Source organism: Pan troglodytes, chromosome 2 (genome assembly GCF_028858775.2).
Source record: "Pan troglodytes isolate AG18354 chromosome 2, NHGRI_mPanTro3-v2.0_pri, whole genome shotgun sequence".
Lineage (NCBI taxonomy): Eukaryota > Metazoa > Chordata > Mammalia > Primates > Hominidae > Pan > Pan troglodytes.
Genome location: NC_086015.1, coordinates 194,005,413 through 194,031,180, shown reverse-complemented (window position 1 = coordinate 194,031,180; position 25,768 = coordinate 194,005,413). Strand labels below are relative to the sequence as shown.

General features: G+C 35.1%; 1 protein-coding gene across 1 annotated transcript; it reads left to right on the top strand.

The window, feature by feature from the left end:
• The first annotated feature begins 1,320 nt into the window (after positions 1-1,320).
• On the top strand, positions 1,321-8,894 carry GMNC (geminin coiled-coil domain containing). Its single transcript, XM_063807433.1, has 5 exons — positions 1,321-1,382; positions 3,132-3,306; positions 4,976-5,064; positions 6,093-6,209; positions 8,176-8,894. The coding sequence occupies exons 1-5, from the start codon at positions 1,380-1,382 to the stop codon at positions 8,794-8,796; spliced, it is 1,005 nt and encodes a 334-aa protein (XP_063663503.1). The 5' UTR covers positions 1,321-1,379; the 3' UTR covers positions 8,797-8,894.
• Positions 8,895-25,768: the final 16,874 nt, after the last annotated feature.

The following is a 25,768-nucleotide window of genomic DNA, read 5'->3' as shown; positions in this document are numbered from 1 at the left end:
AACCATTACATAAATGTCTATAATGTGCAGTGGACATAAGCCAAGGTGGGTCAGATACCACATACATGGAACTAGGAGCATGGATGCTTCAGCCAGCTTGGGTTTAAATCCCAAGTCTGCTACTTCTTAACTGTATAATCATTGGTGAAATTTCTTAATGTTAGTGCTTCATCAGTCAACCTGTTATACCAGACAATAAGAGTACCTACCTCCCAGGGTTAATGTAAATTGCTTTATATCTATTACGTTAGTAAGTTGAAATAAAAGTTGGCTATTAGTGGCGGCTAAGTGGTTTTAAAGATGGTGTTACTCCCCTTTCTCCTCTAGATATAACATAATAGGAACTGTGAGAATAAAAGGTAAGAGAAAAGACAGGAAATCAAATGCTTTCATTGAAAGATATTAACATACACCAAGTTTTCTTAATTATAATCATTTATTTTATTACAATGTGAAGAAAGGTACAATATAAAAAGATACTTGGATCCCGAAATTTGTAACAATTAATTCTTTTTACAAGTCTTTGTTGAGCACTTATTACATGTGAGAAAGCGTTCCTGGTATTTTGGAGACAGCAGGGAACAAAATAAACAGGAATTGCTATTCTAGTGAAGCTTACATTCCAGGATGGATATATATCACCTCCATATTTAACACTCATTTCAGAAATAGGGGAAAGTAAGACACACCCAATAGAAAAAAAAAAGTCAATTGACAACGTCATACAGCAAGTTAATATTGTTATCGCGTAGCCAGAAAAAAATACACAGGAAGCATACTAACTCTGGGGCCAGTTAGACGGGCTTCCCTAAAGAGTCCCTTGACCCCTGTGATGCCGGTTTGGGCTTTTCTTACCCCACGTCCAGGCACCTGGACCATCTTCCCGCCCGGCCCGGCTCGGCCCTGCCCCGCGCTGCGCGTGGAGCGGGAGGGAGCCCGGCCCTCGCCTCGGTCCCGGCTGCGGGGTCGCCGCCCGTCTCCCCGCCCGTCTCCCCGCCCGTCTCCCCGCCCGCGGCGAGTCCGCACTGGGGCCGGGTGTGAAGCAGCGCCGCGCACCCGGAGCGAGAGGGCCGGAGGTCCTGCCTTTGCCCCACGGCCGGTGGCCAGATCGGCAGGTCCCTGGTCCCGGCGCGGTGGCCGCCCAGAGCGCGAGTGACTTTGTCTTCTGCTGGGTGACTCCCGGCTCACGTCACCGGTTTGACAGCCTCTCACCAAATCACAGAGCGGCGCTCGCCGGGAGCTCTGGGCGTCACCGGGAGCTCCCGCAGATTAGAACTCGCCTCTCCTAGCTCCTCCCCTCAGTCTCATTTAAAGCTCCCACTGGTTTTACTGAAAAATTGAGTGGGCTCAGTTTCTGCAGCGCTTTCTGCCACTGCAAGATGGTAAGTGAGGAACTGGCGTTAGCTAGTCCGCTGGCAAACTTGGGTCTCTGAAAGTTAATAAGCTTTGCATTTAGAATTTATTCCACCTTGGGAGCAAGATTTCTCTGCTACCCGCCAATTAAAACAGATCCTCTCTGCTGCCCTCTCTTTTAGTATCCTCTGTCTGCTTTCTCTCTCTCTCTCTCTCTCTTTCTCCCTCACTCCCTCTTCTTTCTCTCCTTTCTCTCTCTCGCCCTCTCTCTCTCTCTTTCTGTTATTCCTACTTTCCTTTCTCCCCAACTTCCCCCTCCACCTGCACTCACTTTTCATTCTACCTCTTCCTCTAGATTATGCATATATTTGCAAACACTTGGACATGAACTTGTCTAGGGATATTTCAAGTTTGTTTTCTTCTCAGGTATCAATTGCATAATAGCTTAGCTCTGATTCCAAAAAATAAAATAAAAAATAAAAAACCTCAGGGAAGGAGTCTGCAAACATGCTTTTAAAATAAAAGAAAATTGCACTTGAGAAACTTTTGGCTGAATTTCTTTGGTCTGCTCTGCCCAAGCTGGACTTGCTTCAGAACTGGAATTTTTCAAAACTTAATTTACCGAGAACATTCACAAAGTGCGATTGAATTGACTTAACTTTTTTTTCTCTTTTTTCTTATTTGTTTTCTCTCTGTTTATGTTAATGTCCAAAGAAGCCCTGTAGTAGTCAAAAAGAGTTTTTCCAAAGCTGGGCTCTGCTAAAATGAATGGCTTTTACCTGATTAAACATTGACAAATAATTTAAATTTGGTGTGGTACAAATTAACCCAGGAAGGCTGCATACCTGCCCCTGCCTGGACGTGTGGAAAGACTGTGTGTTTGAGGTTCAAGAAGTGGAAGGCAGGAGAGTGTTCACTGGATCAGAACACAGTGGAGAATACATGCCAGTTAATGGCAAGATACCTTTGGAGGGGCACTTGAGCCCTAGTGATGGACAGAACTAGAGCTTGCTGTCTTTGCTAACGAACTTCTTTCAGCTTTGATTATACGTTTACTTGGAGCGGCTTTATGGTCCTGTGCTTAGTGTTGGGAGCAAAATGTTTTAATTATCTCTGGGACAGAGATAGATAGATGATAGATAGATAGATGATAGATAGATAGATAGATAGATAGATAGATACGCAGACAGACAGACAGACAGACAGATAGATTGATGGACTATGAGCCAGCAGTATGTTAGGTCAGACGGAGAAAAAGGAAGGAATGAGGCAAGTATGATTCAGAAACAAAAATGAAGGGGTTAGTCCATATTATGTCATATCCATTTCAGCTTTAGCATTCTGCGTTCTTTGTCCTTCAGGAGTTTTAGAAATATAATTAAGGTATTTGCAGAAAGAACCAAATAGTTCTTATGGTTTTGAATCATTAAGTAGAATTCCCTTTATTTAAATCTGGGTAGACTATTAGATGGGCTGGACGTTGCAACAGAGAATCCTCCTGGATATGTACTGATTTCACCCATTCAATGCTAGTCTGCTCTTTTGCTCAGAGGGCCTAAGGGAAATTCTGGGTAAACCAAGAAACTCATTCCCTTTTAGTAATTATAATTTGACCACCCCAAAATTAATATGCATCTATACTTAACACCTTTTCTGTTTTTTTTTTTTTTATATTTCACTGCATGTAATTTCGGTATTTCTCCCACCCTTTCCCCCTTCTAAATCTCCATCACCCCATCTTTTGGGACCCCTCACTCCCCCTATACTGAATTTCACAGAACACCATTCTGCCTTGCCAAGACCAGTACTTTGTAGGAGGCCAGAGCTATAATTGCCCGTATTCCACTACAACGTCAGAATCTAGTGTTGACGTTTCCACGGAGACTTGGGTCTCTTTCTGGGCTGCTGGTCTCCTGGACAACAGAGAGCTCCAACAAGCACCACAGGCACAGGGTAAGTTCTGCTCTTCTGCTTCCCTGATAGACCTGGAGCTCTTTTCCATACCCGTGGCTGTGGAGCATCATGGGCTGGGACTCTAGAATAAGGGATGATATGGAAAATTTAAGGAAACCCAAGGACTCCTGATTTTTACAGTCATAAAGCCTGCTGCTTTACACTTGCCAAATAGTGAAAATGGGATTCTTTACCTTGCCCACTGGATAGCATGTATTTCTCCCTACAATTTACAGTTCTTGGAGAGTCCTATCTCACTGAGGGAGCGTGAGTCTGGATCAAAGATTTATAAACAACACACCAGCAGAATGTCTTTGGAATGAGGATACCAGTTGGAACACTTCTTTTGGAATTCAGGAAAGTTTCCCTGAGTTTGAGAGAAAAGCAAGAAATACTAACTGAATTTTTATTTCATAGAGGAAGTTCCATGGATAGTGTGTTAGAAGTTGAAAAAGGATTCCCTTTTACACACAAAAAAAGCTTCAACTTTGGAGAGAAGTATAGCATTGACGTAAAATGACATATTAATTTTGATCTGTGGCATATGAGCAGTATTTATAAATATTAAAGAAATGTCTGTGTTAAACACTCAAGTTTCTTAAAGAATTCTCAGACACCCCAGAATTAAATATCCATACTGTTGGTTCTGCTACATGATTTGTTTTATTTTTTAAAAAGACACAAACAAAGGAACCCCAAATATTAAAAGCACACTTAAATGTCAGGGAGGACATTGTTGAACATTAGCTTTCCACTACAAGCAACAGTAAAAACAAAATGCCCAAGAATGTGAACCCAAACTACTTATGCCATTTTATTCCTATCTCCTTACTCATCATTTCACTTTAATCAAAAATATTTCAGTATCAACAATATAACCAGAGAAGGACAAGAGTCTAAACTGTACTAGATGAAGAAAAGAAAGTAAAAGTAGACCTGGTTAGTATGCCCAACCATAGTTTTTTATTGATAGATAGAGCTGAGTGTCAAATATGGGGGGAAAAGGCACTTTGAAAAAACATTTATAAAATATACAGATTAGGACAGTTGAAACAGATAAGGTCTGGGCACAGTTTTGAGATTGGCATTAAGATCTTCAAAGAAGCAAGGTCCAAACTGTTTTAAGGTAGAAAGTGCTACCACATAAAATTCAAAATAAATACAGTCCGTTAGATTAAAACAGGCAGGCAGACAGGCAGAGAAACTAGTAGCATTACAAACTAGAATTTAATCATAGAGCCAAACAGTATATTATCAAGTGCTAAAACTTAGAAAATAAGATAAAAACTAGAAAAACGTAATGGAATTACAATGTTATGCCGAGTTTGGGGGGAGATCAATAAGTATTTGCATAAATTAATGACAAAGACTGGACAGTCTTTATTAATTTATCCAGCAGGAATACATATATTAGGCAAGAATGTGACCCCTTACTGCTTAAAAAAATTTACCTTTTTAACTGCTATGTCATACAGCATATAAATATTTGTCTCTCACAGCTTGCTTGCCTTTTCTAAAAAACTTTAAATGTCTTGTTTTCCCGTATGGCAGCAATAGCTGTTTAAGAAAAATAATTGAACCTATTAAACTTTCTGATTTGATTTGATGTTTCTTTATTACACAGAAACTACAAGATTATTTTCTCAGTTATCTATTTGTATTTTCACAGAATCATTCAGTGACTCAAATTTTCCTCTTCCGGACTTGTGCTCATGGGAAGAGGCTCAGCTTTCCTCTCAGCTGTACAGAAATAAGCAGGTATGTGTAAGTCAGAACATTGAGACTGGTCATGTTCTATGTGGTCCATTCCCCACTGCTAATATCATGCTTCTTTTCCCTTTTGAAATTCATGCTGACTCAGTTTAGAACCAAAGTGACTGGTGTGTCCACAGAGAGATCAAAGTTAGATGATCAATGTCAGAGAAAAGAAAAACAAGCAAGACACTCTAGAAAGGCCTGCAGTCAAGCTCTCACTTTACACATTTTAGCCGTATGACCTTGAATCCTTTTCCTTGTCCTCATTTATGGAATTGTAAACCTTGTACTGCCTATCTCAGAGGGCGTTTGAAAAGATCGAATGATATAATGAGTGTGACAGTATTTTTAAACCATAAGCATAGCTAATACTTGGAGAAGACATAATGATTATAAAATATTTTCCTAAGATTGCTTTTTACATGTTGTGTTAGTTTTGCCCCTGAAGGATAATTTAATCTAGTGGACATACAGACAGATCAATCTGAGGCTGAAAGAAGCCAACACACCTCTATTTTTATTTATTTATTTATTTAAACATTCAAGGGAGGAGTCCAGCAAAATCTTCCTAAACATCATTTTCTATATTTAATTTAACCTAGTGGACATACAGACAGGTCCATTTGAGGCTGAAAAAAGCCGACCCACCTCTATTTTTTATTTATTTATTTAGAAGTGCAAGGAAGGAGTCCAGCAACATCTTCCTAAACATCATTTTCTATATTTAAACAGTTGCATGCAGCTCATTTTCCTTCATATCTACCTGATTCGCTTGTGGTTACAATTTTAAAAGTCTATTATAATCTCTCCAAATGCTTTGCAATGAATGAACATTCAGAGCACAAAGCTGAACAACTAGGCATTAGGGGGATGTTGGTTTAATTTAGGCCTCTCAGGATGAGGGCTCCCTGTGCTTGCGTTCATACAACAAACAATCATCAAGTTTAAGGCAGTTAAGGAGCAGTGGCATTATTATAAGGTTACAAAGTCAATATAGTGGAGCAGCCTTCACCACTGTCTGCTTTTTGTAGCTGCAAGATACCCTGGTGCAGAAGGAAGAAGAACTCGCCAGGTTACACGAAGAGAATAATCACCTCAGACAATACCTGAATTCTGCTTTGGTTAAATGTCTTGAAGAAAAGGCCAAGGTATGTATGATGTATGTATCTGCTTTATAAGAACAAAGCAGTGATTTGAGAAAGGAAATGATTTATGTAAAACTCCTTGATTAAACAGTGTATCTTGATATGCATTTATAAGATGGATGGTTTTTCTTAAGGAAATAACGGCTCTTTCACAAGAATTTTTATCTATCATTTCTCTGAAGTACCTAGATTGCAGATGTCAGTCTTATATTACAAAAGAAGTTGCTTAAAAATCAAATGCTAGTCGAGGGTGGGGGTTGCTGAGACAATCAGCGTTAATCAAAAGGCAGAATTGGATGGATGGAATGCTGGTATGGGAAGAAGATCTAAAAGACACTCAGTTCTTTTAATGATCTGTTTGACTTTAGGCAAATCATTCTTACTTAGATCCTCACTTAACTTCATCTGTAATGGATGGTCTAAAATATCTTTTAAAAATTCTGCTAGATCTAAAATGCTGTGAATAGTGCCTGAGCCCAAATCTCTTGATTTGGCGTTTACAAATTACATTAGGCAATTAGGCATATACAATTACATTATCATTTAATTCACATTTTTTCTCCACTTTTAAAATGAGCTATTTCTAACTCAAGGATAAATAACTTGCCTATAGTCTTTTTTTGTTCATGCTCAATTCTTTGCCTTTCAATTTTTTATTATCTAGTTGCCATTATGTTATCATTAATGCTTTCATCATCAATCTTTTCCATACTTCTAGACAAGCTGCATTATTTGAAATTATTTGATCTAAATTGATGATGCTTCTTGCTACTCTTACTAAATAGAGCAGTTCAGAGAATAGAAGACACTAGATTTGATTTCTTTACAATTCAGTTGCCTTTGTTAAAAAGAGAATATTTTAAGCGAATAGCCCAGGCTATTTTCCTGGGCTCCTAACTCCAGCCACCATTCCATAAAACGACACTTATTATATTACTAAGTGATAATAACTAGGCAGTTTTATCTGTCAGTTTTAATAATTTTCCAATATTTAGAGTAATATAATAATATATCTCAGAAGTGCTTTGAAAGTTAATGAAATAAGAAGAAGCAGTGTTGTATAGTGTTTAATCAGAGGATCTGTGTAGATTTGGGTGGCTTAGGTTTATGTGCAAGCTAAATCATTCTCAGCAAGTCATTAATATATCTGTGCTTTAGTTTCCTCATTAATGAAGATTTTAATAACATCTATATCCAATGAGATAATACATGTAATCAGTGATTTATAAATTGTAGTACATGATAGCTCATTTATAAATGATAAAGATATTATGTATAAATAATATTGTTTATGAATATAAATATTTATATTTATTTATAAATATTTATTCATATAAATTTATGAATATTTACTTATATAAATTTATAAATATTTATTAATATAAATATATAAATATTTCTAAATATATAAATATTTCTAAATATTTATAAATATATATAAATATTTATAAATATTTATAAATATATATAAATATTTCTAAATATTTATAAATACATATAAATAAATATTTTTATGTATTTATAAATATTTATAAAAAATATTTTTATTTATTTATAAATATTTATAAAAAATATTTTTATTTATTTATAAATATTTATAAATAAATATAAGTATTATTTATAAATATTTGTAAATAAATATAAGTATTATTTATAAATAAATGATAGTTTATTTACAAATGGTAACTTAATAAATGATAGTGCTATTATTGTTATAATAATAATAACTTGCCGGTGCTGAAATCTTAAAAATATCATCTGGTCCTTTCAACATTTAAAACAATTGAGTAAAAAGTATGGTTTAGAGTTTTTAGGCAGTAACTTGTCATCACAGATTTTACTTTACAAACAAGCTAATCCAATCCATCTTACTTGTGTGTAAAGAGAAATTTAAGCATTTTTTCCGAAATAATTTAGTTAACTAGTAAATATATGAAAAAAGTATAACTTCCAAATATCACTTCCCTAGAAATTGCTCTCATCTGATGAGTTCTCCAAAGCATATGGAAAATTCAGGAAGGGGAAGAGAAAATCCAAAGAGCAAAGATACTCTCCTGCTGAGATTCCCCATCCCAAAAATGCCAAAAGAAACCTCTCTAGTGAATTTGCTAACTGTGAAGAACAAGCTGGGCCCCCTGTGGATCCCTGGGTCCTTCAAACACTTGGGTTAAAAGACCTTGACACTATCGATGACACCTCATCAGCTAACTACAGTGCCCTCGCATCTCATCCCAGAAGAGTCGCCAGCACATTTTCCCAGTTTCCGGATGATGCAGTTGATTATAAAAATATCCCCGGAGAGGATATGCCAATTGACTATAGAGGTGACAGAACAACCCCCTTGTACAGCACTGCCACTCATGGAGAAGATTTCCACATCCTTTCTCAACTTTCAAATCCCCCAGTGGGGCTGAAAACTCTTCCTTACTATACTGCTAATGTGTCACCCAACAAGACAGAGATGGCATTTTCCACATCCCTGAGCCCTCATTGTAATGTGAAAACTCATTCCTTCCACCAGGGACAAGCCTTTGTGCGTCGAGATGAGGAGGGAGGCTGGAAGTTTACCTGGGTCCCTAAGCAGTCTTAGTGACCCCTCTTTTATCACAAAGCACTGCCATGAACTCTGTTTACAAAGACCTCTCTTGCACTTGAATTTGACTATGTGGAACACAGAAGCTGTTGCTTAGACTGTCTCCTGCCACTTTAAATGTCACTCTTAATTACCCACTTAAATCTGCAGGGAATGGCTTCCAAGAATCCATAATGAAACATGTCCGCGCTTCTTTCACCTAAATTTGACTTGTTTACACACCAATACCTGCTATTGATGTCCTCTCTTTGCCCTATACTTGATAAGGTATTTTCCACTTACTTCTATATTCCTTTAAGACCTAGATACATTTTTCCAATTTTAACCAGTTTAACAGATTTTCCTCTTTTAAGTAGTTGAAATATTCACAGCCCTTTTACTTTTCTCCCTTTGTCATTTCTGAAAACTGCCTTTAGAATGAGCCCTATTTTTGCTTCAAGTACTTGCTACTGCATGTTCAAATAGCTGAGGGTGGGGTTGAAACAAGTGTCTTTGCCCATCACCACTACTCCTGAAGACATAATGTGGATGTGTGTAGCATTATGTTCATGGCAGTTCAAAAAGTTCAGTGCCCCATAGTGGCATTGAAAAAGCCTCTTAAAACAACTGTAACTCCACTAATAATCAATATCACAGATAAACTTTAAAATTACAAAGAATTTAAATTATTTTTAAATGCCTCATGATGTATCAGCTTCTATATGTACCCAGCATCATTTCTTTAACCAACATGACTCCAAGAAGAACATTTTGAGGGACTGTGGTAACAAAACTAGTCATCATCTGCAACTACCCAGATGCTGACAAACTCCTATTGCTGAAAATAGACTAACCTAGCTCAGCCATTGTCTCATTCATTCATTCATTCATTCGCACATTCATTTTTTCATTGATCAGTCCACCCAAGATATCTGTAGAATACCTAATGCCTACTTTGTTCCAGGCACTATGCTATGTGATGGTGATAAAATACAAGCAATTTAGACACTGTGGCCACCATCATGAGACTTAGACCTACTCATCTGCTATGACTTTGCGAAAACGACTTCCCTTTTGTGAAGGTTCAGTTTCCCAACTGTAGAATACAGAAGTTGGACTAGATAATTACTAATATTCTATGAATTGAGGCTGGGTCCTATCAGATTTACTCCAACATGGCAGTTTCAGGTCACCGAAGAAACTAAAGAGAAGTCTTTAGATAGGCACTGCAAGTATTAGGTAGGGTAAACTTTATGTACAATTAATAAAATTCAAAAACATAAGTCATTTGAAGTTAACATTAGAAATCATTGCTCTGATCACAGTACTCTTTTTCTAGAGCCCATTTTGCAGTTAACTCAGCGTAACTGTGTAAGAATAATTTGCCTCTAAAAATAGATACATATTAATTTTTAAATAAATGCGGATAGATTGCATATAAATATTGCTATCAAGGACTTCATATTTCTAAATTTGAAACAATATATTTTCAGTGCTTGTGCTAATTTTCTTCTTTCCCATCTCTCAAGACCCCTATCATTCCCAGAATAATTTGCACATCCTGCATGTGCACCTATGTTTTTTGGACAAACTTCAATTAATGATGAAATCTTTCATGTTGAAACCTGTTCTCATTTTTCTCTTTTCCACATCTCAATAAGTCGTCTTGCACAATCAATATCTCGTAGGTCAACTGTGTTGGTTAGGATTCTTTGTAACAGAGACATGCCTTTCATTGTTGTTTCTGTTTGGTTGTTGCTTTATTTTGGTGATGTAAGCAAAAGGTCTGTTTTATAAAGTTTTGTTGCCACCCACTTTTAAAAATAATTTATGAAGAAAATCCAATATAGTAATTAATATTACTCTCTGGAGTACTTTAATAAGTAGAACACATTCCATCTTCTAAAAAATAAAATAAAATAAATAACTGTGCCTTTTACATTCTGGTATCTGGGCCCCTGGTTGGTGAAATTTGTCGCTTTTTAGAATAAGAGATTTAAGGATTCGAATTATTGTACTTTATGACACTAGGAATTGAGAAAGTAATATAACTAATTTTGAAAGTCTAATAATCAAGCTGTAAAAGGAAATGTATCAGTTAACAAATATTTATTTTGCATTCTTTATGTGCCTTATCATGTGTTAAGTACCATGAGGGTACACCCAGGCTTAGCACAATGCATTTGGTATACAAAACCATGTAAAATGTCATAGCTTTTGATAGCTTTTAAATGAAACTTAATTTTGGCCCAGTTTAAAGATATTACCGAACATTTGGGATAAAATGTGATGTTTTCCTGGCTTATATCATGGACGAGATTATGGAAGACAATTACCACGTTTTTGAAATCATGTCTATAAATATTTAATATCCATTTAAATTATGTATAGAAAATTATTTTGTTCATGTTTCAGAAATTAAACATTTCTTTCACCTGAGTATATGTTTTACTTGTATGGCTTCACCATGTCTCTCTGGTAAACCACAGTTAATATTTTAAGCTATAGTGGGAAATAAAAACTCTTTTGTGATTGCGGTAACTATTTTTATACCATGCTTAACATTCCCTAATAGCAGATTTTCTTCTCCTGGTTTGTAACCATAATCCTGTGTATTTGCTCCTCTTTGTATGATGTCTATGGCCAGACTAATGACTTCAGCATTTAGGGCTTGATGGTTCTTTCCCTTCTCTAGGGCATATTAATAAGGCTTTCGAATGTTAAGTGGCTTAGAGTCCAGTGCCTTCTGGGTACACTACTCTCTTAACTAGCCACACATAAAAATTAGAATCCAGTATCAGTTTGTTAAATTTTCCAATGTCCTCTGATCATCTGAAAAATAAATCATACTTGTATCTCACTCGTATCTGGAAAAAAAGATTGTTGCTAAGGTTTAGCTATGAAGGTGATGTTAAATAAATGAGATTATTTAAGACTTCAGTGATGCTAAACTATAAGTTTGAAAAATTTGAGGAAAAGGAACAATATGAATTAATGGAAAAAATTATCTATTTGATTTAATTCAAGAAAACGACTTTTTTTAAAGAAAGAATGACAAATGGATTTAACAACCCACCTGTAGCATAGATGTGGAGAAAAGTATAGCGTTAATATATCCAGTGATAAGTTTTTGATAAATATTACATCTTGCTTGTAAGGTCAGGGTATATAATTTTACCTGTGTTTCAGTTTACCAAAAGATTCACATAAGATTAAATATTAAATTCTGATATTTTTCTTTATATTTCACTAAATCAAATAGAATTTGTTTTCAAGCTACAAATATATAATATGTTTTTCAACTTATTTTTCATATTTTTATCTGTTTTTTGTTCTATAAACATAACCAGACATCCAGTTTTAATTCTTGTATCATATATCCTGCAATTGTTAAATATAATTTAACACTTAATATTTTAAATAATATGATTTCTATATAATTTGAAATATTTCTAATTATATGTAAGAGTCAATTTTGTAATGAATTTATAGCTAATAAATAATGACAAAAATTTAATCCTACTTTTGGCCCTTATTTTGGAAACATTTTTTAGCGAATGGAGCAACGAACCAAGAAAAAGTTTTCTGTACCCATTTATTCTGTAAATTTTGTCACAGAAAAAAAAGCATGTCAATTTTCAAATGTATGAAATTGTAGTATGATTAATAATGGAGGTATTTATTCAACAGCTATAGCCTCAGCTGAGATATAGCCTCCGTTTCAGGCTCAGCTGAGGATATAAGGATGAAATATGTGTTAAAACTAACTTGGCTATAAACGAGAGAAACATAATTTAAATATGCTTAATCAAAGCAAGGGAATAATTGGCTCTCATCATTGATGTTTATATTTCCAGTATAGTTGGATCTATGTGCTCAAAAAATGTCAGCAATCTGGTTTGGGATTTCAAGCAAGGCTATGATTAGGAATAGATTATTGAATGTTGTTAAGATAACACTCATCTTACAAAAGCGTGACAGAAACCAACATGGCTTAAGGTCTGTGAGCTTAAAGAGCAATTGACATCTCACAAAATATTCTCTAGTTTTGTGACATTCCACCTCAAATGAATAAAGCCTCAGTTAAATGTTCCAGATTGATTTTAGTTATACCATGAGGAATTATGAAAAGACTAGGGTATCCACATATGAAAATTTTGAGCAGGATTATCTTGAGGCCACTATATAGGTATATAGCCATATTTTCCTCAGGGAAGGATTAATATCAAGAGACAGTGATTTGAGACTTGCATCTCAGGGCAGTAACCTGTCACTACATGGAGATTATCTTGTTATCAGTCATGGATAACCTGGATTTTATTTAGTTTTCTTACAGTGGTATTTTTTTTTCCTTGGAGAAAACTATGAATAAACTTCACTCACTTTAAATAATCCTTGAATAGGAATGTAATTGATATAAGTTATTTCAAACATATTATCACAATGTGTTTCATGTCTTTATTTCTATTTTAAAGATAAGAAAACTGGTTCTAAGTGTTATATGGGCCACATTACAATAGTTGAGGCCCAAGATAAACCCTGGTGCTAATGTTGGGTCTAATACCTTTTCTACTATTGTTGCGGAATTTTCTCCTTTGTTCAGCTAAAACCAGCTTTTTGTCACACGAATAGGAAAGATTAGGCTCGCGGACACACAGAAGGGTGAGGAGTGGAATTTATTAGGCAAAAAGGAAAAAGGAAAAATAACTTTCAGCAAAGAGTCCTGCAGGCAGGTTTCCTGCCTTACATATGGAAATCCCAGGTCACCCCATACGAACAGGAGAGGCCAGGCTCCTCACTCCTGCAAACGGACACGAATTTCTTCAGGCTCTTCCCCATCTTCCCAGTGCACAGGTGGGCATTATTTGGACAGACTCAGTCGGGAAACGGCAGGCTTCATCCGGAACCAGCAGTCCGGTTTTTCAGCCTCCAGGCTGTTTTAGGCTTGAAGGCAGGGTTTCACTGGGGACACTGGCTGTCTCCTGTCTCTATCACTATCACACATAATGATAATATTTGGCACTAGCAAATATGCTTACAGTCAACAGACTGTCAGAGACTATTACAAATCTCAGAGATAGAAGTGTAAAGTATGGAGGAACTCTTAAACCTTTCCTTACTTTCAACAGAAGGATATTCTGGTGCTGAAGAATTTCATTATTGCTAACAGGGCTTGTTCACAAGGGACCTAATTCATCCTCCATCATTTCAAAAGAGAGAAATTTGGATGAGTAGAGTAGGATGGAAAAGTGGGCTATCATGGTCAAAAGTATTGATATGCTTCTTAAACAAAAAAATTCAAATAAAGGGAAATAAATCTGTTTCTCAATTACTGTTACTAATATTAAAGCCTAAAGTAGCAGTGTATAAATGATCCTTATGAAAGTCTTTCTCTTCTTCCTTTAATACAGAAAATAAATTTTATACCTGTTTAAGTAATAGCATTACTCCCTTTACTGTCATTCCTTTTCAGTATAACTCAAAGGGAAAGTCAAACTGTGAATAGTCATATTTATAAGCTGACTCATTCTAACACACTGGAGGCAGTCTATCCTCACACTTTGGAAATCAGTGGTTAATTGATACCTTTTCAGGAGCATGACTGCTGTTTTTGTTGTTGCTTCTTATTTCTACACCAAGTTTATAATCTGAAATAAGGCATAGAAAGGGTATTTCTAGGTAATTTCTCATTTCAAGAGAGTCCTTAATACCAAATGACTAGCCCCTCAGGGATAAGGCCCAACTATCTCAGGAGCTTTATAAAGATTCCCTCAGGGTCCTCCAGTTGCTGTGAAGTTGACAGCAAGAAATCTCTGTAATGAGTATGCGCTGAGAATTCAGAATCCCTTGTTATAATCAGGCAAAAGGCAAAACACACCTTCCTTTCATTTTGCTCTCCTAGGATTTGCCATCTTCCAGAAGCCACAGAGTTATTCTTCTTCCACCCCCTGGCCCACAGGGAGTCTTGGGTGGAACCTGGAAGTGGCATCTGCACAGTGCCAGGTGGCCCCACCCATGAATAGAGCCGTGTGTGCACCCCAGGAATCTCAGCCTCCTTGGGGAATTAGAGCACCATATTGCCAGAACCTTAGCCTTTTCTTCCATTGTTTCTCAGAACCATGACTAGTCCCACCTAGCGCATCCTGTTGTCCTCCCTCCAAATTTCGACAATAGTTGTAATTAGCAGGCTGCTTCCTTTTGAAATGATAAGGGATGAATCAGGTTTCCTGGGAGCCATCCTGTTAACGATGAGAGTAAAAATCGCTGGTGACTCAGCATAGCCCTAGATGATGAATGGAAATATCCTTTCAATGACCTGGAAATGGGCTTCTGAAAGACGATTTAATATGTATAGTAATTATTAGAATTTATTTATGTCAGTTGATCCGAATACAGAGATTCCCACTCCCTTTCCTACAGTGCAGTGATATTATGGACAAAGAAAGACTGCAGTATAAAAAGTAGGTTCCTCCACTCATAACTGTCAAGCTTGGAAATTAATTTAACTTTTCTCAGTCTCAGTGTATCCACATCTAAAATGGAGATAATAGTGTTTGTCCTATATGTTTACCAGTTTTGTGAGATAATCTTATAACTTTTAAGGACCGTGTATATGTTAAATTTCTATCATACATCCTCGATCTTCACCTCCACATAGAGTAAAAATCCATTTCAATTTAATTCGCAAATGAAAAGCTTCACACTTGATAGAATGCAACACTATTAAATCAGTTAGAGATATTTTTACTGATGAAATTCAGCAAATGCCCACTGTTTTCCTATTGTCTTCAAAGTGAAATTTTATGTTTTAGGCACTATAGCTCATGTCTTAAAAGAGTTTACCAGTTAGTAAGTGGAGGGAAACTAGGAAAGGATCCATTGAAGGCATGATATCAGAAAAATGCTTTGGATATAAAGTTAGAATCACAACAAGTAGACGTAGAGGTAGAACAAAAAGCTCAACAGCACCAAGTGTGGGGCCTGTGTAGAGAATGGTAACTTTTCCAGTTGACTGCAGGGTAGGTTTTTATAAAATGGTGTATATATTCTTGAAATGCAGCAGACGCTTCTGTACAATGAAACACACAGCTTCTATGAATGTTTTATCAATAATAAAAGGGAAGTAGTGTATATCAAATCCAAAAGAGTCAAGACAATTGCTTAGATATGTTATTTGTAAACTTAAAGCATCACTTTTCATGTTGATTGACATTGGTATCAGTATGGTAACTATTAAAGGTATCCAACTTTCGTAGATGTCCTTTTTAAAGGTTGTCAATTTTTCAAGACTGAGGCAGGCCTACCCTTTATAGACAAAATTATGGGAATGTATGTAGTGAAAATTACCAGCTATTCTTGATGCATATCCACCAGTTTTGTTTCAAAATTATAGGTCATTTTTTAAACATGATATTCCTATATTTCTGTAAAGATCTTAAATGTACTGCACATATAGCATGAGGACTAGGGAGAGTATATGGTAGTGGGCATCAACTTTCTGGAACATACAATGAGAAAAAAGCCTATCCTAACCCTCCTAACCCTTCCCCCATTAGAGGAAGAGGGGGAGGAAACTTCCCCTTTGCAGGCAAATGGAGGTATGCAAGAGAGTCATGTGAAGATGAGGAATGATGGCAAGAAAGGGAATGTAATCTTTTTTCCTTATATAGTCACTGGCTGCAGCAACATGACCTGGATCCAGGGCAATGAAAGAGGAGACAGCAGAGTAACCTGGATTCCCAACATTTTTCAAGACAAAATAATTACTGTGGTTGATGAAACACTGCAGAAGTTCAGCAGAAGCTTCTGTTCAATAAACTTGAGACATCTTAACTTTATGTTCCCCACCCATCTCCCAGGCAATGATCTGAGATGCAAGAGGCTATAGATTAGATAACTGATAGTGTGAGCTGAAGTTAGGAGAAAGAGCTGTGAGAAATGGTCAAGGCAAAGCTATGTAGAAGTTTTTCAGGTCCCTAGAAGGACCCCAAGAATATATCACACCAGGAGCATAACTATAAAATTTATTGTACAAACTATGACGTTTCTGGAGTGACAAATACTGAACTGGAAGCTATGTTGGGGCAATAGATATAACCCTAGGTTACTGTCACCAAACCAAGACATATGTCCACAATATGTGGGAAAAAAACAGCACTTCTATTTCTGCCAGTTAAAGGACACCAATAGCTAGTCATGTTATCCAGGGAAGCAGCAACTATGAGTAAGAATAGGCTAAACTTCATTTTATTTGCTAGATATGAATCCAAATTATAAGAGACGAAAATGAAGTATGTCAAGAAAGGACCATCTCCTCCATTCTTAAGTGCCTTGGACCACACGTTTAACCCACATTGGAAGAGGGAGATCAGTTATAATATTATCAGTCCACCAGTTATAAGATTAAAGTTTAAAACACATGGACTCAGTTTCATGGACAAAAGTGACCTAATATTTATGATGTTTACCTCAAAATAGAAAGTATACTTCAATATAGCAAAGCTAAAATCAGCCAAAGGGAAAAATAAAGATAATTTTTCTTAGTATTCCAGTGAATTGAGGTCTCCCAATAAACGGACTCACAAGTGGCTGTTGAGAGTGAAATATTAGTTGGACAAATAAATAGAGTAGGCTTTTTGAGATGAACTGGAGTGCAAATGTACAGTAAAACAAATCTGAGTTTCCATGAACTTCTCTTCAGCAATCATTAGGCGCTTATCAGCAAGTCATAAATTACCAAATAAATATGTCAAAGCCTACAACTTTAAATTTCCACAAATTACTTCAGTTATTTGCATATGAATTTATATATTTTTAGTAAAACAGTGTTAAAATGTGTAATAAATTTTACATACACACATATGTATATGTGAATCTGTATATATGTAATATCAAGCAGTAAGTTTATAATTACTTTTTCATAGAAAACTATCATATTTTCAGGTTATTAAAATTTTTCTGCAACATGATTTTCAATTAATGCATGGTATGGCTATTTTGTGAATGTACTATAACATATTTAACTAATTACCTCTTCATATGAAGGTTACTTCCAATTTTCTTTTTTCTTTTCTTTCTTTCTTTTTTTTTTTTGTTGAGATGTGGTCTCACTCTGTCACCCAGGTTGGAGTGCAGTGATGCAATCTCGGCTACTGCAACCTCCACCTCCTGGGTTCAAGCAATCCTCCCACCTCAGCCTCCCAAGTAGCTGGGATCACAGGTGCATGCCATCATACCTGGCTAAATTTGTGTATTTTTGGTAAGGGCTGGTCTTCTCCATGTTGCCCAGGCTTGTCTCGTTCTCCTGAGCTCAGTCAATTCACCCGCCTTCGCCTCCCAAAGTGCTGGGATTACAGGCATGAGCCACAGTGCCCACCCCAACATTCTTTATTATATGTAATGTAACTAAATATATATGTATAATGTGGGAACTTCTTGTGGCTACACGTTTTCACTGCTTATTTCCTGAAACTGTAGTTGTTTTGTAAAAAAGTATTTACACTTTAAAGAGTTTTGAGGCCTGGCGCGGTGGCTCACGTCTGTAATCCCACCACTTTGGGAGGCTGAGGCAGGCGGGTCACTTGTCAGGAGTTCCAGACCAGCCTGGTCAAGCTGGTGAAACCATGTCCTTACTAAAAATACAAAAATTAGCCAGGCGTGGTGGCACATGTCTGTAATCCCAGCTACTCGGGAGGCTGAGGCATGAGAATCGCTTGAACCCGGGAAGCGGAGGTTGCAGTGAGCAGGGAGCGTACCACTGCACTCCAGTCTGGGGGATAGAGCGAGACTCAATCTCAAAAAAAAAAAAAAAAAAAAAGGTTTCAAAATAAATAGCAAAAGGAAAAAAAGCCCTAGACCTTATCATTCCTTTCTGAATTTGTTTCCACACTGCTATAAAGAACTACCTGAGACTTCTAATTTATGAACAGAAGAGGTTTGATTGACTCACAGTTCTGCAGTTACCTAGTCTCAGGCAGTTCTTTATACCAGTGTGGGAACGGACTAATGCACTGCTTTTAAATCATTTGTTGCCTCATGTTGCAAAATCTTACATTGATATTAACACATCTGCCAACCTAAATTTGGTATAGCTCTCATGTATTGAAATAAAACCCAAGAAAATTCTGAAAATAAAACTCAAGAAAATTCTGGTGGACATATGACTTTTCAGGGTTGATTTGGAAGTTTAAGTTAATAAAATTACTGCAATCAACAGGACTAACACCTAATTTTTTCTAAGCTCTCTGGTCAATTCTGTGAATTGATGAGAGTGTTGAATTTTGAGTTGAGTGGTTTACTTTGTAAATAATGTACATTATTTTCTCATTAGAGATATAATCTATACTCATTTTATCCACGGATCATATTTTATAGGGTAATTTATTATCAAAGGAAGAGAGAATCTCCTACATATTGCAGATAACAAAGTAAGCTAATTTATCAATCCCTCCTTTTCTTCTTTATTCCTCCAAATAATTGAAAAATGCAAACAGCAGTGATTTCTGTTAAATGTATTCAAATTTATTTTATATATTTGAATACTTTAATATTTCTTTGTGCTTTCTCTATTTGCTTATAAGATCACAAAGTTATTGCTCATCTAGAAATCTGATGCAATGTCTATTTTTCCTGATGCTCATTCCATCATCATGGACAGATTTTTTATATAATTTTGGCAAAATAGAGACTGTCAAAAAATTACTTTTATGCAAAATATTGATAAATACTTTTTTCTGATACTATCAATCGTTCTTAAATTATGGTTTTATAAAGGATTCCCTAATAACATATTTTTCCTTGATAACATATTGTATTCTGAAATATGCATATAAATTTAGGAATTTTATATATTCTTATATATATGGAATCAATTATTAAATATGTATTAAATTATTTAAAAACACAATTGCAACTTCATTGTATGAAATGATTTAATTTTAAAATGTGTATATATAGACAAAGCAAAAAACAGAAACTAGATAAACAACAAAAAGCGTTTGGGGTGGGGAGCAATAGAAAAAAAGAGAATTTGGGATGACATTTTTTCCCTGTCATTTATATTTTTGTTAATATCAAAATCAAAACAATTTGGAGAAAAGCTAAAGAGACATAATAAGCAAAGGTAATTACCAGAAGTCATGGTGGTGAAGCTGTGATGAATTTCTATCCTCCTAAAGCAAAGAATTGTCAAATATGTGCAGTGGAAAGAGAAAAAACGTTATATGACTGTGTTAGACATTTTTAAGCAACAAATACTCAAGACGTTTTATTTCTAAATGGAATGATGATATTTAAACTATGAGAAGTAACCATTCTGGATTCTTATTTATTCAAATCCTTCTATTAATTGCCTAGTTATGTAGTACTAATTCTTCATTATTTTTGAATAAAACAATACACTACTTAAATTAATTCTGAGACTTTATTAAGTTTTAAATCTTACTTTTCAAATTGGCAAAAATTAAGGATGATAATGTACAGGAATGTGGAGAAACATTATCAAGAAATGTGGAGAAAGATGTCCTTTTATACATTGCTGTAGGAAATGCAATAAAGTACACTTAATTGATTGAAGCAAAAAAGCGGTCAGTGTCTATAATACACAATGGTTGAATACCTATGTGTGTACGTATGAGAAGAATTTTGTGTGGATAAAAAAATGTAGGATACAACTTTGTGAAGGGAGAAGGAGTGGAGTTTGCTGTGTGGGAGGGAGCCTGGGACACAATTTCCTTCCAGAATTATAAAGGGAAAGCAGGGCAGAAACCTTTGTGCCATTATGTCATTGCCACTCATCTTACTCTTTTTAAGGTGCCCCTGCTGTCCAAGGCTTTAACCAAAATAGAGAGGAGAATATAGCAAATATATGACAACCTGCTTTCTCTTTTCTCTTCTAGCTTGTTTATGGTCGAGTTCTACAACCCCATCTAGGAAATAGTTTTCTCTCTATGAAATGTGACTATTACTATATATCTGTAATACTGTGTTCAACATCACAGCTGAATTTTAACATTTTTTTCCATTGTATGACTACTGTAACACTTTCAACCCCACTACCACATGAGAGATGGATGGCTCAGCTTGTCTAGGCACAAAGGCATATACATAAAAGATGAAAGAAAAAAGCATTTCTACCATATAAATAATATTAATCTTATTAAATATGAGAGAACTAAGAAAATATTTATCCCAATCTTTTTATCCATGGATTTTAAATTTAATCGATAGGCTTTGGAGTCTGTTATAACCAACATTGTGAGGAATACTGACATATTGAATGATTTTAGAAGCATTTAGTCCTCAACTTTACAAAGGCTGGTTACAGCAGACTTCCTATTATGCCTAGACTCAACCCAAATGTAAGATAATCAGTTGTTAAGTTCCCCCAAAAGGCTCATATCTATAATCATTAGAATAGATGCTAATTTTCTACTTAACAGTTACATGGCTTTATGCAGATTATTTAACCTCTTTAGAACTTTGCCTCATTTGTAATATTGGCAACACTATAGTGCTTAACTCAAGTTTTGACACAATGATTGAATGAGTTACACTGAAATATTTAGAACTAGTCCTGACACATACTAGGTAAGATGCAGAAATGTTAATTATTATAATCACTACTATTATAATCATCTATAAAGAAACACATCAAGGTAGAATAAGGAAGCTTGGAAATGCAAATTATGAGAACTGGAAAAGATTTTCTAAACCACATAGATCAATTGAGTGTAGCTCCTGCGAGAAGTGCAATCAGAAAGTAGGTAGTTCAGCAAGGGATAGGGACTCTGAGAGTGGAAATCTGCAGCCAGTCAAGTTATGATGACTCTTCAACACGGTATCATTTTGCTCTTGAATTGATCTCTTTCCCTGTAATTATTGTTACCATCAATATATATTGGACCCATAAGGCATTTTCTTTACTTCAATATATGATCTCTGATAAGACTTTTGTTCCTTTAGCATTGTGGGAGAAAGATAATCATTTATTTTTACAAAACATTGGTATATTTTTTAATCACATATGCTTATATGATACATATTAGAAAACAAAACTAAACACATAAAGCAATACACATAGAGCAAAAATACACATTTATGTGTAGAAGCAAAGATGAGAAGTATTTTTTAAAATACACATTTATGTGTAGAAGCAAAGATGAGAAGTATTTTTTAAAATACACATTTATGTGTAGAAGCAAAGATGAGAAGTATTTTTTAAAATACACATTTATGTGTAGAAGAAAAGGTGAGAAGTATACTGAAATGGGCATAGTGACTTTGGGAACTGCTGATTTTTTCTTTTTGTTGTATAAATTTTCAAACGTGTAAAAATAGGGAAAATCCTTTATGAGCCCCATGTACTTCAATAATCATCAACATTTTCACATCTTGTTTGATCTGTTCAGAACTACTACTATATTATGATCACCATTCTGAGTTCTTAAAAACAGGTATAAGATATCATGCCATTTCATCCAAATCACTGTAATATACATGTTCAATTATTAAGTAACTACTAGACCCTTATCACATCTAACAAAATTAATATTAATTCCTTAATACAGTTTTTTACTTCTTAGTAAAACCTTTATTTTGTAACACTCTTTTATTCTATAACAGCCAAACTTATTTAATACTTTTCTATACAGCATTGATTTGTTAAACTGGCCATTTGTTGTACAGAATTGACTAGTTTTTGAATATGTGAATTCATTATGCATGTTTTCATATCAACATATATAACTATTATTATTTTATGATTGCATTGTGTGGTATTTTATTATACATTGTAACTTAAAATTGTTGACCATCCCAAGATAGAAGAAAATAAACACAAAGAAGAGTAAAATAACTTGGCTTACAGCACACATATTTCTTATCTTTCTGTGGTTGTCTTTTTTCAATATTCCTAGTGCATATTGTATTTTAATTTATTATTAATACATAAATCCAGAAATAAGGGAAAGAAGGAGGATATGATAGTGAGAGAAAAGAAAGGCACTCCACTGTCTTTTATTTTTTCATAGACTAGATTACTTAATCCTAGCACTAATGTTGTATTTCTACGTGAATGGTACCACTTTAACATGTACCATTCAGAAATTCCCTCCTAAACATTTTAACTCTTATGTAAGTAAGACTAAAAATAACTTAGTTTTATATGCAAACTGGAAAGCATTAAAGTATCCAGTCCAAGGAGGCACATTTCTTCTACGGTTTATTATCATTGAGAATAACGTCACTTTTCAGGAAGGATCCTAAGTCATTTCAATTATGAAGGGTATGCCTTTGTAAGGAGATCAACAGATTGTGAGTCCTAATCACCCTTTGATCACATTACTTTCATAAAAGAATAATATACATGCAACTATAGCACCATCGGTATCATTACAACCCTTTGCTTCATTTTATGAAATACAAAAATCTTAGATCCAGAATTTTAGTATTACTTAGTCCAATTCACATGAAAAAACTAGATATAGAACAGTGGTCTCCTGAAAATTTCTACTAAATAACCTATTGTATAAGAAAATGTCACGTTTAACAAGCATATTTGCAATGATAAAAAGAACTTTAATTTATGGACAAATTTGTAATTGGAAAAAAATTACTTCAGCACAGGTATTTGTCCCTGGGCAACGGGAGAAAGGAGTTTTGGATTAGGTAATTTTTTAATGTTCTCTTCAGCTCTAAGGCTCTATGGTTGATTAGTTATTTAAAAAGGATGGTTATTGAAGTAAAACTGTCTGAAGACTTTAGTGGATATTTACAAAATGATTATAGTTGGCTCTTACATATTTTTGCCACTCACTCTTTTTTTTTTTTTTTTTGAGATGAAGTTTTGCTCTTTTCGCCCAGGCTGGAGTGCAATGACGCCATCTGAGCTTACTGCAACCTCCGCCTGTCGAGGTCAAGCTATTCTTCTGTCTCAGCCTCCTGGCGATCCACTCTTGAACATATATTTATTGGTATGAGGAAGCAATAATTGTCCTGTTGAACCCAAGGTGCACAAAGTGAACAAAAACATCCTCTATCACATTGCTCTGGCCAAGGTGCTGAAATCAGTCCCTAAAATTGCATTCCAAGTATCAAATCACTTAAGTAAGTACTAATTGTTTTCTATTGTATTTTTAATTACATTCAAATAAAATACATATCATGATACCAAAAATGTGTCTTAACATTTCTACACCCCTGAAAGGTAGGCATCTGTAACAAAAATTATAGCTAGCACTAATCATTAAAATGACATTGTAGCCTGCTTAAAAATACTAGGGCTCTTTTTTGGTTTCATACAAATTTTTAAATAGTTTTTTCTAGTTCTTTGAAGAATGTCAATGGTAGTTTAATAGGCATAGCACTGAATCTTTAAATTGCTTTGGGAAGCACAGCCATTTTAATGATATTGATTTTCCCTAACCATGAGCAAGAAATGTTTTTTTTTCCCATTTTTTTGTGTCTTCTCTGATTTATTTGAGCAGTGTTTTGTAGTTCTCCTTGTAGCGATCTTTCACCTCCCTAGTTAGCTGTATTTCTAGGTATTTTGTTCTTCTTGTAGCAATTGTGAATGAGAGGTCATTCTGACTTAGCTCTTGGCTTGATTATCGTTGGTGTATAGAAATGCTAGTGATTTTTGCATATTTATTTTGTATTAGGAGACTTTACTGAAGTTATTTATCACATTTAGAAGATTTGGGCTGAGTCTATGGGGTGTTCTAGCTATAGGATCATGTTTTCTGCAAACAGGGATAGCTTGACTTCCTCTCTACCTATTTGGATGTCCTTTATTTCTTTCTCTTGCCTGATTACCCTGGCCAAAACTTCCAACACTACATTGAATAGGAGTAGCAAGAAGGGTCAACCTTGTCTTTGTCAGTTTTCCTGGGGAATGCTTCCAGCTTTTGCCAATTCAGAATGATATTGGCTGTGGGTTTGTCATATATGGCTCTTATTATTTTGAGGTATAATCCTTCAATACCTAGTTTATTGAGAGTTATTACCATGAATGTTTGTTGAATTTTATCAAAAGTCTTTTCTTTTTTTATTAAGATAATCATGTAGTTTTTGTCTTCAGTTCTGTTTGGTGAATCACATTTATTGATATGTGTATGTTTAACCTTGCATCCCAGGGATAAAGCCTACTTAATCATGGTGGCTAAGCTTTTTGATGTGCTGCTGTATTCAGTTTGCCAGTATTTTATTGAGGATTTTTACATCAATATTAATCAAAAATATTGAAATATTTTCTATCCCTAATGTCTCCCCTCATATTTACTTGGCTTACCATCTGTAATTAAATGTATTTGACACATATATCTTAAGGAGCACAAATCAGTTCCATGGCTGGTCATTCAACTAATATATTGTCAACATCCACTTGTATCTCATCCACACAGTAAAAGTTACTTAGTGACTACCACATACAAGGCCACATTGCTGGGAAAAGGAACAAAAAAATGAGTATTGAGGATAAGAAAATTACAAATGTGCATAATATACACGTTTTTAAATGACACATACCAGAAGAGAATTAAGAATAGAAGCATGAAGATTTAACGTAGAAAGGGCTTACTTTTAGCATGGGAGAGGTAGTCATTAGAAAAATATGAAGACTGAAAATGTAGCAATTGATCTGGACCCTGAAGGATTCTTAAAATTCCGAATAATGGAACCTAGAAAAGCATTTGAGATGAAAGAAAAATAGTGAGATCAAAATAATACGGAAGAAATTTAGGGTGGATTAGATAAATAAATGGTAAATAAAATGGAAAAATTTGGTGTTAATAAATTATACAGAGACTTCTATTCATCCGGAAAAAAAAATTACTTCATTTAAACTCACCTTTAGAAAACAGGAATGCATATAGACTTATGAACAAAAGACTTACCTACTTGCAATTATTTTTCAGGAAGATAAAGATAGTAATAAATGAAGGGCGGCAATGAGAAGGAAGCGGAATAGGGGGTTTCATGAATACCCTGCACT

What these genes read in the sequence shown, in the direction of transcription:
- GMNC (XM_063807433.1), top strand. An exon ending in ACAAGCACCACAGGCACAGG is followed by an intron (nt 3,307 to 4,975) that starts GTAAGTTCTGCT and finishes GTATTTTCACAG; the next exon opens with AATCATTCAGTGACTCAAAT. An exon ending in AGCTGTACAGAAATAAGCAG is followed by an intron (nt 5,065 to 6,092) that starts GTATGTGTAAGT and finishes TGCTTTTTGTAG; the next exon opens with CTGCAAGATACCCTGGTGCA.